The 12,559-nt window shown below is 45.4% G+C and overlaps 1 protein-coding gene across 1 annotated transcript in view; it reads right to left on the bottom strand.

Annotated features, from left to right (window-relative positions):
• Positions 1 to 5,920, bottom strand: part of SYTL2 (synaptotagmin like 2) — a 55,162-nt gene extending 49,242 nt beyond the window's left edge. The window contains 1 exon segment of the mRNA XM_065882658.1: positions 5,820 to 5,920. Coding sequence (XP_065738730.1) covers positions 5,820 to 5,920 — 101 coding nt within the window.
• Between the last annotated feature and the right edge of the window lie 6,639 nt (positions 5,921 to 12,559).

Raw genomic sequence — 12,559 nt, 5'->3', positions numbered from 1 at the left:
ATCCTTACAATTTCACCATGATGTACAAAGAATTCAGTCAACTGCAAAAGATGGCCATCTTGCTTTCTCTGTATGGTAAAGGCCATATCTGTTCATTTTTTCGTTCAACAGTTCATTAATTCCCTATCATACACCAGGCATATGCTTGGAATTGTACATAAAAAAGTTAGTCCACAGCCCTAACTGCTAACATCAACTCCTGCGGTGCAGAGAGAGTGTGAACACTTTCAGAGGAAAGCCAAAAGAGCAGTGGTGCCCTTCATCCTGCGTTCAACATTTTTCCTGCTTGTACTCACGTAGCACACCCCAGCTTCTAGCTATTCATCATGATGAGGCAAAGGCCTAACATCATAGACAGGACCTGGTCGATATTATCTGCTCAGCTATGCATAATAAGAATCAGCAGACTGGCCAGAGAGGTTGATTGATCCATTCCCAGATTTTTTTTTTTAACCTCTCAGTATATTCTGGGCAAGATGGTTAGACTACGAGATTTGAAAGTACTCTTAGATGTCTGTTTTGAATGAGAGAATGTTTGTTTTGAATGGACCTTAGATAGTTACAAATGGCCTCACTTTATAGATGAAATGAGGCCCAGAGAGTTTAAGAGGTTTGCCCAAGGTCACACAGAGCGGGGACCGGAAGCCAGCCTGACTCCTAGCCGACGTTCTTTCCACTGCCCCATCATCCTGCCTGAGAGAGCCAAACATGATTTTGATTTCTAAGATGGCCATCACACTTCACTCTTTCTACAAAGGCATTCAACCTTTGATAGAGAATCTGAAAACAAACACGTGAAAATGAAATAAATTGCAAAAGTTCTTTACAGCGGAAAACAAGAAGAAACACGCATCACTTGTGCTGTGGACACACCACAGATCCCCACAGTCTGCTGCGAGGCAGCACAGTGCGTGGGAAGCACAGGCTTTGCAGTCGCATAAGCAAGGTTTCAATCTTACAGGGCACTTAACCTCCTCCACTCTATTTCCTCCCCCTTGTTGAGTGGGTTCAGCTACACTGCTGTGCGGATGAAAGGGGAAAACGTGAAGCTCTGTGTACAGTGTCAATCCTAGACAAATGTTGGTTCCTTTCCCCTTTGCTTTCACGAAAATGCCATCAGAGGTCCTAGAAAGCAGTTCTTCAATGACAACTGCCTTTGTTTAAAAGAAAGTAGGTCTTAAGGCAGCAGCTGAGGATCATAAGATGTGGTCATGGGCTTCCCTGGTGGCGCAGTGGTTGGGAGTCCGCCTGCCGATGCAGGAGACGCGGGTTCGTGGCCCAGTCCGGGAAGATCCCACATGCCACGGAGCGGCTGGGCCCGTGAGCCATGGCCGCTGAGCCTGCGCGTCCGGAGCCTGTGCTCCGCGACGGGAGAGGCCACAACAGTGAGAGGCCCGCGTACAGCAAAAAAAAAAAAAAAAAAAAAAAAAAAATGCAGTCGTGGTTGAGATGGTGTCTACTGCAAGAACGCCCATCACCCTAGATGTGGTTGTGTGTTTATGGGATGGGGGACGTGGTGCTGGCGGTGTACAGACACACAGCGGCAATGATTTCCTGCTGGCAGTGTGATACAAAGCACAGGAAATACCACCTCTAGAGTGTGTCACTTTCAAACCCTAAGAGACTAAAGTTACATCTATGTATGTATGGTGGTGTTTCTTTAAAAAAGGGGGACAGAGAGGGAGGAGGCAGCGGGGAGCAAGAAAAAGAATCCATCCTGATGTCTGCTTCACTGCTGGTTTGTGAAATGTCTCCAGCTGGTAGTTAGGAAAGCAAGCTGGGTAGTGAGGCATGGTAATAACTGGGCCTAGCACTGTGGTACAGGTAGGGAGGCAGCATGAAAGACAGTGACCTGGAATTGCTTTCTTCTAACAGAACCCCCGAGATACCACAGTAGATATTCCTTTGGGTTCAAATCCACATTCTACTATTAACAGGTTGAGTGATTTGGGAACTGGACGCTTCCCCTGTTTGACACTCATTTTCTCATCCATGAAATCAGGTTGGGAGGTAGCATAAAGGATAAATCATCTCCAAAGTGCCCTGAGTGAGCTTGGATGTGAACAAGTCAAAGCACTGGATAAATCAGGAATGGCAAACAGATTTCAGTTTAAATCCAACTCTCACCAACAGCCATATTGTAAAGGACTCTGAGGCAGTGTCTGGTCTTAGTGGGCAGCAGTGCTATAATCCATTAGTAATGTCCTCACGGCTACAGGAGGGTTATACTCCAAAGCCCGTAATGAATTAGCATTTGAAATAGCAGTCTGAATTTTAGTGGCAGATTTGCCTTTCTAATGATGTTTTCCTTAGGCTAATATTAGAATTATCTAATTTATGTTTCTAAAGCCATATACTAACTTGGAGGAGGACTGGGGCATTGTAAAATCACGTTAGGGAAACAAGGTTGAGATTTTAAATTTGCGATTGATAATCCATTAAATGGTTAAATGGTAAATTCCTTGAGCACTGGGACCATGTTTCAATTACCCTAAAATTCCTTCCATTTGTTCAGAGAAGTTCCCTAGACTTAATGAGTACTCAATTAAATTTCACTGTATTAAATAGTTGAGAGTTTTAGGAGTAATTTCCTTCTAAGGAATCAGACCACTGACCAGAGAACTCTGTCCTTTTTTAGAGGCATAGGTGGAGTGGTGAGTAAGGGAATTAAAATGTATCAATCACCTACTATGTGCTAAGAAGATTAAGAATTATCTTACTTAATCCTGACTGTAATTCTTTGAGTTTGGTACTAGGGTCATTCCCAGTCTCTGAGTTGAGGCTCAGAGAGGTCAAGTAACTTGCTGAATGAACCATAGTTGATCAATGGTGAGGACAGGATTCAAACTCACTAAGTTTTGACTCAAGGTCTACACTAGGGCCCTTACTGTTCTTCTGAAAAAGCAATACCAGTGTGCAACATGGGGAAGAAGGAAAAGCAGTAGACCAAGAGCTTTTCTTATCATGGATTTGGCACTGACTAGCTGTGTGACCCTGGGAAAGTCACTTCCCCTCTCTGGGCTTTTCCTTCATTATCTGTAAAGTGACTGATATGGACCCCAAAAATCTTTCCAGAGCTGTCAGGCTATCACTCTGATGGAAGAGCTAGAGACAAACAGCTGCGGGATGGTGACGGGGCTGAAAAGCAAAAGCCCATAGAATAGCATTTTCAGAGACCAGAAACCTAGTCATGGTTCTACCAGCCCAGGAGCAGACAGCCTCAGAACCAACCCAGGTTCCATCAGTCCTAAAACCAAGGGTGCCAGAGCCCCATTCCTTTTGTGTGGAGCAGGTTACAGATTGGGCCTCTGTCAGTGTCCATAGGCTATGGGCCTCATGCCCATCTTGTGCCCCCCCGCACACAGTCACTCAGTCCTGGACCTGCCTGTGGCCAAGTCCACATGAGCTGCTTGGTGCCTAATTAGGAAGGCCCCCAGAATGGTAGCAGTAAACAGGACTTGACTCACACCAGATTTTCACCACCCCAAGCCTTCTTCCTATCAGTTTACAAAAGCAAGAAACAAGGGCAGCACCAGCAGCAGCTTCCGAGGCATCCTCAGAAACAGTGCATGGAAGGAGAATCTGCAAAGTCCCTGCTACAAACGGACTCACAGCATTCCTGCTGTGGCTGTAGACTGGCTGGTGCTAGTGGCTACATACACACCCCTTACAAGGCCCAGTTCCAGGCAGAACTTTGATTTTTTTTTTTGCGGTACGCGGGCCTCTCACTGCCGTGGCCTCTCGCGTTGCGGAGCACAGGCTCCGGACGCGCAGGCTCAGCGGCCATGGCTCACGGGCCCAGCCGCTCCGCAGCATGTGGGATCTTCCCGGACCGGGGCACGAACCCGTGTCCTCTGCATCGGCAGGCAGACTCTCAACCACTGCGCCACCAGGGAAGCCCAGAACTTTGAATTTTTAAGTATATTTTCAGCAATTACTGTAGATGCCTGAGAAACACCTCCACTCATCTCATACAAAATCAGAGAACTACAGGGAAGACCCAGCAGCCTGGAATCTCTGGGGTCAAGTAAATACAGAAGGGAGGGAGAATGAATCTCTCTTCATAACCTGGCTAGATAGAGGAAACAGAATTACAGACCACACGTAAGGTCTTGTAAGTGGGAGGAATCAAAGATCGCAGCTCGCCAGGATTCAGAGTCCCCACATCCTGAGGCAGGAAGAGGGACAGGACCCGGTGCGATCCCAGCTCCACTGCTTTCTTTCCCATCCTCTCCATCTTATCTTCCGAGAGACTAAAGGAATTCCCATTTCCCAGTACGCTTGAAAATCAACTAATATTTTCTCTGTGTTGCCCCCTCCCCTTCTTTCTAAAATGGGTCTAACGGTCTTCCCAGGATGTCCTGTCTGCTATAGTTTTCTTAGGGAGGGGAGGTGGAGTTAGTGAATGAGTACCTGAGGGCCAGGATTTAGTTCTCACTTCTGACACCTACGGACTACATGAGCTTGGGTGAGTCACCTGACCTGTCTCAAGGTCAATTTCCTCACACATCAAGTGGGTGTAATTACATCCCACCCTGCACCCCCAACTGCACGAGTGTTGTGAGCTCAGAAGAAATAAAAGTCATGTAAGCTCCTTGCAATCTGTTAAGCACTGTCGATATATGAATTGTTAGTAGCCACAGTTAGACACTCTGGAGTGCTTGAAGTGAATTTCAGCATGTTCCTTCATAAAGCACCCATGTTCAAATTAGGGTCAAAATATGGATAACGAAATATGGGCACAAATAACTCCATTATTCATGATCCTGCTATCCTAAGAAGTAAGAACAGGGCTTATGTTCCTTTTGGATAACTCCTAGGTTGGGGATCATGCAGTTAATATGACTCACATTCAGGAAACCTTTCGCTGCCTTCAAGGCCCCAGATTACAAAGGCAATAAATGGCAGGGCTTGGACTCAAGCCCACTTCTTCAGCATTCTGACCTCACGCTCCTCCAGCCCCGCAAGTGAGTGAAAGTGGTGGAAATGCTGATGTGGAACATTTGGGTTCCTCCCAAAGTGAATAGTGTGTCAAAGTTGCCACTCCTTCTTATGGAACACAAATGAAAAATTAGCTCAGTCAGAACTAATTTCAATTGCTGTTGAAACCAATTCAAACATTTCTGAAGATGTGCAAAAATGTGAGCTACTTCTCAATTTATTTTCTTCTGAAAACTTTAGAAATTAAAAATATTTTCTAATTTCATACATGATCCATTTTTTAAGTAGATTCAGTTTAAAAAGTTGATATATATGTGTGTGTTTATATATATATATATATATATATATATAGAGAGAGAGAGAGAGAGGTAGATGTATGTATGTGTTTGTATACATTATTTCATTTTTAATCCAGTGTTTAACAATTTAAAGGAGTTTAGTTAGGTTTTTAATCAAAACTATTTCTGGCAGGAGTCCTATGGGATAAATTAAGAGATACGGGGCTTCCCTGGTGGCGCAGTGGTTGAGAGTCCGCCTGCCGATGCAGGGGACGCGGGTTCGAGCCTCGGTCTGGTAAGATCCCACATGCCGCGGAGCAGCTGGGCCCGTGAGCCATGGCCGCTGAGCCTGCGCGTCCAGAGCCTGTGCTCCACAACAGGAGAGGCCACAACAGTGAGAGGCCCGTGTACCGAGGAAAAAAAAAAAAAAAAAAAGAGATACGGAGGAGAAAGTTCTGTCCAGGAAATAAACTTAAAATTGGAATCCGTTAAGTCAGGCTCCAAGTCAGAACTACCACTTAAGGTTGAGGAAAGAAAAGTGTCCCATCTTCTTACAGACTGCCCATCCTCCCATGCCCGAGGACCTGTCCGGCCTCTTACCTGACTCTCTCCTCTTCAGCCCTCTTCAGGGCAGCATCCCGCTGCAGAACCTTCATGATGGCCTCTTGCTCTTCCTCTGTCAGGAAGCTTAAGTCGATCATTTTGAAACGTGTACACAAAAATGACAGAAACAAATATGGCTTAAAATTCTCAAAGCTAAACAACAGTTACTGTAGCCCAGATGATCAGAAGATGCAAAAATGAAATGAAACGATATCTTGTTCAGTTCTTCAGCAAAAGTCTTCTATTGGCTGGGCAAAAGTTTTAGGTGGCTGATAGCAAAATCCTCAGCGCCCTTTCCCTCAAGGAAGCAGTGGTCTGTGGGATGATGTCAAGAAGAGGCTCTCGGGATGCTGCATTCCTTGCCAGACAGGTCACTTGTACCTACAGCGGCATTCCTGCTCACGCGCCCTCTCCTGGACCAGTCTGAGCACAGTTTATTCTCCTTCCGTCCAACGTCAACTTGATGAGAGGCAACAGCATCTGAGCATCACCTACCTGCAGAATCGTGAGACAGTAAACACCACACAGTGAGAGGCAGTTCCTATAAGCATTGCTCATTATTTTAAGATTTAAAACATGTCTGGGGATAGAAAACTGACCATGTGAGATGGTGTCTGAGATCAGGGAAACCAGTTCTGCCAGCTTCTTGAGCAAATAGAAAATGGGTCATGAAACATGCTTCAACTCAATTCCGGACCGCCAAGATGGAGAGTGCACAAAAACGCCTGTCAGTGTTTAACCATCCACAGAGGGAAGAGATGGTTGCAAAACTGCTCACTTCTTGCATAGGGACATTCCACTAGAGTATATCTGTGCTCCATAATGACAAGAGAATTAGTATTGGGGAGCGGTAATCTGCACACCTCTAACTTTTGCTCAACTCACCTAGCTTGTCTCCCTTCATTTCCAAGGAGAAAGAACGCTTACTGGTGTTGTGTATATAATCTGGGGGAATGGAAGAGGCAGAATTTCAAAACTCCTCAACATTCAAAGTGAGCATTTTTGCGTAGAACCATGGGCAAGAATCCTATTTTCTTTGAGGCATTTTAAATCCATGAGCAGTGAGAAGATGAGACCTACAGAATGCCACAGCCAGGTGGAACTTCAGAGATACTCCAGGATCAGGGCCCTTTAACAAGCACAGTACTGCATATACAGTAGACACTAAAAAACATGGGTTTAGTAAATTTTAAAGCAGCCCTACTTAAGAAAATACAGTGTGTACACTAGTAATTTTTATGAATAAATTCTTTGCTCTTTGGCAAAACAGAATTACTAAGAAGTACTCGCACCACTACTTGCTAACTACAAACCGTTAGGCAAGTTACCTAACCACTCTGAGGCTCAGTTTCTCATTAGGACATCCTTCACAGGTTGTCAGGATTAAATGAAATAATGAATATAAAAGAGCGCATAGCTTGCATCGTGTACCAAAAATAGCTAAAAATATATTCTAGCTTCCTTTCTGAGTTCACACTTTTGTCCCATCCAGCTGAATCAGAGTGTACTGGTTACATAATTTCCTTTTCTCTTTTGCATCTTTCTGATCTCCCCCATGAAGCTTGGACTTCATAGGCAGGTACTCAGGTGACCTTTATTTTATCTTCCTGTAGCTCTTTGCATATTGCCCACAGTGACGACTCAAATAAATATTAAGACAACACTTCACACTTATTTTTTTTAATTTGCACGCACTTGCATATGTTACTGCCTGTTTGTCTTGAAAAATAACTCATCCTTCAAGATGAAAGTCACCACCTCCAGGAAGCCTTCCCTCACTCCCATAGCCAGAGTTAAATGCTGTAGTAGATTCAATTATTCCTAACTCTTCACTTCCTCCCTGAAACAGAACTATACAATCATGCTGCCACTACAGTAAGCAGAGTATTCATCCCTATCTTTCTGGAGGTGGGATTGGCCTGTGACTTACTTTGGTCAATGGAACGTTATAAATGTGATGCAAGCATAGTCTGTGGATATGCCTGTGTGGTTTGGCTTGGCTTCTTGTACTCTGGCCATAGATCACAAGAAGAGCTTGCCCCAGGTAGCCACTGCCTCCTCAGTCAGGGTCTCAGAAAAAGAGATACAAGAACAGACCAGAACCTCATCCACCTGAAGCAGGGCCACCTTAGCTGGTCTGTAGGTATTGAAGCAAGAAGTAAATATTTTTTGTTGGAAGCCACTGAGGTTTGGGGTTGTTATACAACAAACACTTTTGTAGCAGGAACTTGACTAACACAAAAATTTTCTCCTCCACCTACGTATCTCCACTGTTATAATTATCTGTCAGCTCTCCATCTCTCCCATCTGACTGTGAGTCTCTCAATGTGAAGAAATAAGTGGATGAGTTGGGACTTCCCTGGTGGCGCAGTGGTTAAGAATCCGCCTGCCAATGCAGGGTACATGGGTTCGAGCCCTGGTCTGGAAAGATCCCACATGCCATGGAGCCACTAAGCCTGTGCACCACACTACTGAGCCTGCACTCTAGAGCTCACAAGCCACAAGTACTGAGCCCGGATGCCGTAACTACTGAAGGCTGCGCGCCTAGAGCCCATGCTCCGCAACAAGAGAAGCCACTATAATGAGAAACCTGTGACCGCAACGGAGTAGTCCCTGCTCACCGCAACTAGAGAGAGCCCATGCTCAGCAATGAAGACCCAACGCAGCCAAAAATAAATATATTAATTAATTAATTAAAAAAAAGAAAAGAAATAAGTGAATGAGTAAATGAATTAGTGAAGCTAATCCAAATAGACAACTTCACCACGGGATGGCTATCTCAATTCTTTCATGCACAGTAGCTTTCTTTCATGTGCAGTAACTTCCTTAGATCTCAAAGGCTGGCAAGGAAATAGATTCAGGCCACATTCTTGGAACCATGTCCTTCATGAGGCATCACACTGCCTCCCAGGTTCAATGGGAGATTGTTTTTAAGTTCAGTGAGTCGAGGACAGGAAGAGAACAAAGGAGAAAAACAACTTAAATTTTCCAGCAGTGGTAATTGGCGGGGGGGGGCGGGAAGGGAGAAATGCTGGTTTCCATACCTTCAAATAGAACTATAAGCTAACCAGTGCTTCTGTGTAAAAGCTTCTAGGGTTAAGTTTTTCCTAAAAATAGCCTATTTGGTGAGGCAAAGGGCAATGTCCTTATTTTACAAAGAAGTGAAGGGCTCGAACCCTTGACTCCTAATTGGGTAGTGGGGAGTTACTACCCAGCCAGATCGTGGGAAAGCCCTCAGATGGCAATCAAGCCTCTTCAGTACCAGGTGACCCCCAACTCCCAATATTCTGGATGATATCTATCATGAGAGCTAGTCAATTTCACTCATTCATTCAACAAACATTTATAGAGAGTCTATTATGTGCCTGACACTGTTCTAAGCACTGGAGATACATTAATGAATAAGACATTAAAAACTTCCTGTCCTTGTAGAGTGTATATGTCAGTTGGAGGGGATAATGATCAAACTAAATAATAAAAACATAAATAAAAAATAAAAACAATTATGTAACTTTTGGGAAGGTGATAAGAGCTCTGGAGGAAAACAAAGCTGGGAAGGGAATAATAAGGTGAGGGGCACTGGAGTTTTACAGAGAGTGGCTAGGGTAGGTCTCATTGAGAAGATGATATTTGAGCAAAAACTTGCCAGAGATGAGGGAATGAGCCACGCAGGTATCAGAGGGTCCTGAGGTGGGAGTGTATTTGACATGTTCAACAAACTTCAAGGGAGCCAGTGCTGGAAGGCCAGTGTGCCAGGAGGAGAAAAGGATGGAGTGGGCCAGAAAGGAAATAGGTCAGACTGTATCGGGCTTTGCAAGGACTGTAAGATTTCTGCAGCAGCAATAAGGGAGGGCTGAAAAAAAAGAAGGTAATAGGGCTTCCCTGGTGGCGCAGTGGTTGAGAGTCTGCCTGCCGATGCAGGGGACGCGGGTTCGTGCCCCGGTCCGGGAGGATCCCACATGCCGCGGAGCGGCTGGGCCCGTGAGCCATGGCCACTGAGCCTGCGTGTCTGGAGCCTGTGCTTCGCAACGGGAGAGGCCACAGCAGTGAGAGGCCCGCGTACCGCAAAAAAAAAAAAAAAGGAGGTAATAAATATTTACTGGGCACCTCCTAACGCCTGGCACTTTACATATATCATCTCATTGGATTCTCACAAAGATCTGAGGGAGGTATTTTGTTACCTTTGTTTTTTAAATGAGGACCATGAGGCCCAGGGAGGTGTTTGCCACCAAGCTTGTGTGTGGCGGGGCTGGCATTTGCCAGTGGCTTTGTTAGAATAGGTCACTCCAATATTGACATCTCATTTAATTCTCCCCTGCACACAGATCCTCAAACTGGGGAAGCAGAAAAACGCTCTTCTGTCTGGCTGTGGACCCTCATTCTCTGCTTCAGCATAAAAGAATCACTGGCCCAGAGCTGACTGTCAGCATGGAGGCAACCTCAGTGCAAAAATTCGGGAGGGATGAATCTTGGTAACAGGGATGCCTGACGTGTTTACAGAAGGAGTAACTCCCAGGATGAGCAAACAGTTCTCCTTAGGTTCAGCCCTCCCTCCCATCCTCCTCATGCTACTGAATATGAATATGACAAAGCCATATTCCCAGGCTTAAAACCCTTCACTAACTTCCCACTGTCCACTGGCTAAGGCTCAAAGTCCTTACTGTGGCCTGTAGGGCCCTCCGTGAACTCACACCTGCTTTCTTCTCCAAGCTCTTTTCCTGCCCCACTGAACTTTTTCAGCTCCTTTTGCCTTCAGGCCTTTTCATATGCTTGTCCTGGCTCCTAGAATACCCTTTCCTGAGAAAATACCTCTCGGGTCTCAGGTGAGATGTCACTTACTGCACAGAAGCCTTCCCCATCCTCCCAAGGCCAGGTTAGGTGCCCCTCTGGGGTGCTCCATGGGCACCTAACTTCCTCACTCAGGATACTCGCCACACCATCTCGAATCCCATCTACTCACATCTGTCCTCCACTAGTTTATGCGCAAGGCCAGGGGCTCTAAGTGCTTTGTATGCCCACCCATCACCTGCCACTGTGGCACCCATCTACGTACGAGGCAGTCAGGTATTTCATACGTGAACACGGGTGTAAGGGGACTGAGCTTCCACTTCCGCCTTAACGTGAACCTGGCTCTAGGGTCCATCATTGAAAAAGCAGGTCCATGCTATTCACTGGGTTCCAGCTCCAGGTCCTTCACCATGACTGTCTGGTTTAAATAAATTACCTGACTTCTCCAAACCTCAGTTTCCTCACCTGTATGATGGGTCTCTTCACTCCTACCTTCCCTTCTTTATGGAAATACTGTGAGGCTCTGGCGAGAAGGAAGAAAGTGTCGAGGACAAGTAAGGAATGGGCAGCAATAGGAACAGCGGCTAAAAGGGAAATGTGAGGGCTCCAAATGCAAAGTGTGCTTAATTCAAATTTCCCTTGCCTCATTTTGAAATGCATAGAAATTCCGAATGACTATGTTGTATAACAGGAACTATCATAGTATTATAGGCCAATTATACTTCAAAAACAAACAAACTCACAGAAAAAGAGATGTATGGTTACCAGAGGTGGGGATTGGGAGAGGGGCAATTGGAGGAAGGCAGCCAAAAGGTACAAACTTCCAGTTACAAGATAAATAAATACTAAGGAGGTCATGTACAACCTGACAATTATAATTAACACTGCTGGGTGTTAAATATGCAAGTTGTTAAGAGAGTGAATCCTAAGAGTTCTCATCACAAGGAAGAACACTTTTTCTATTTCTTTAATTTTGTATCTACATGAGGTGATGGATGTTCACTAAACTTACTGTGATAATCACTTCATGGTGTATTTAAGTCACATCGTTATGCTGTACACCTTCAACTTATACAGTACTGTATGTCAATTGTATTTCACTGAAACTGGAAGAAAACAAACAAAATATTTTGCATGTGTCAGCCCTGCTATGCCACATCTGTAAAAGCCTATACTCTTCTCTTTGTCAGCTGTCCAAAAGGCCTCAAACAGTTGGTGTTTGCTTTTGACGGCAGCAAAGAGAAGAGCTAGGCTTGCAGGCCTAATCTCCAACGTTCTGCCAACCAAACCCAGGTTAAAGTCTGGTTAACAGCAGCATTCGTTCCCCCAACTCTCTCCGCACCTTCTCCTTTCCCAGATGGCTGCTGCTCTACCAAAGCCTGCGGGCCTCAAGGAAGGGAAGGAAAACTTTAGTGACTCTCACATGATGAGGTTTTCAGAAGAGAAGCAAATTGTTCTGACAGCCCCATGACATCCCAACAGTCTGAAAGCAAGACAGCGTTCATGTTCTCCCTGAGTCTGCTTTGTTGAGAGAAAGATGAACTGCCTCCTTCCCTCAGGGGTTCCTCACATGATGTTTTCTAAGCCTCTCACTCTCTTGGTCATTTTTCTCTGGGCTGAAAAGTGAGCAAGTGGTGTTAAGACCCTTCATACACAGGAGGTCAGTTAATCACTCTGCCCACCCAGTACGGCAGGTCTTCTCCACATCGTGCAGATAACATGGGGCTTCAGGAGTTAAGTAACTTGTCCACAGTCGTTCAATCAGAATGTGATTTGGACCCAGGGCTGTAGGATTCTAAAGCTGCCGCTTTTAATCTTTCATGACACCCCTCCCCCCCTTATTCTCTGAGAAGTCACACAGCTAGTTAGGCACGAAGATGAAACTAGACCCCCAGGTGTCCTGATGCCCAGCCCAGTCCTGTTTTCACCCAGCTGTCCCTCCTTCTGGA

This window comes from Phocoena phocoena, chromosome 8, assembly GCF_963924675.1.
Source record: "Phocoena phocoena chromosome 8, mPhoPho1.1, whole genome shotgun sequence".
Lineage (NCBI taxonomy): Eukaryota > Metazoa > Chordata > Mammalia > Artiodactyla > Phocoenidae > Phocoena > Phocoena phocoena.
Note: the sequence above shows the minus strand (reverse complement) of the source record. Positions and strands in the feature narration are given on the sequence as shown.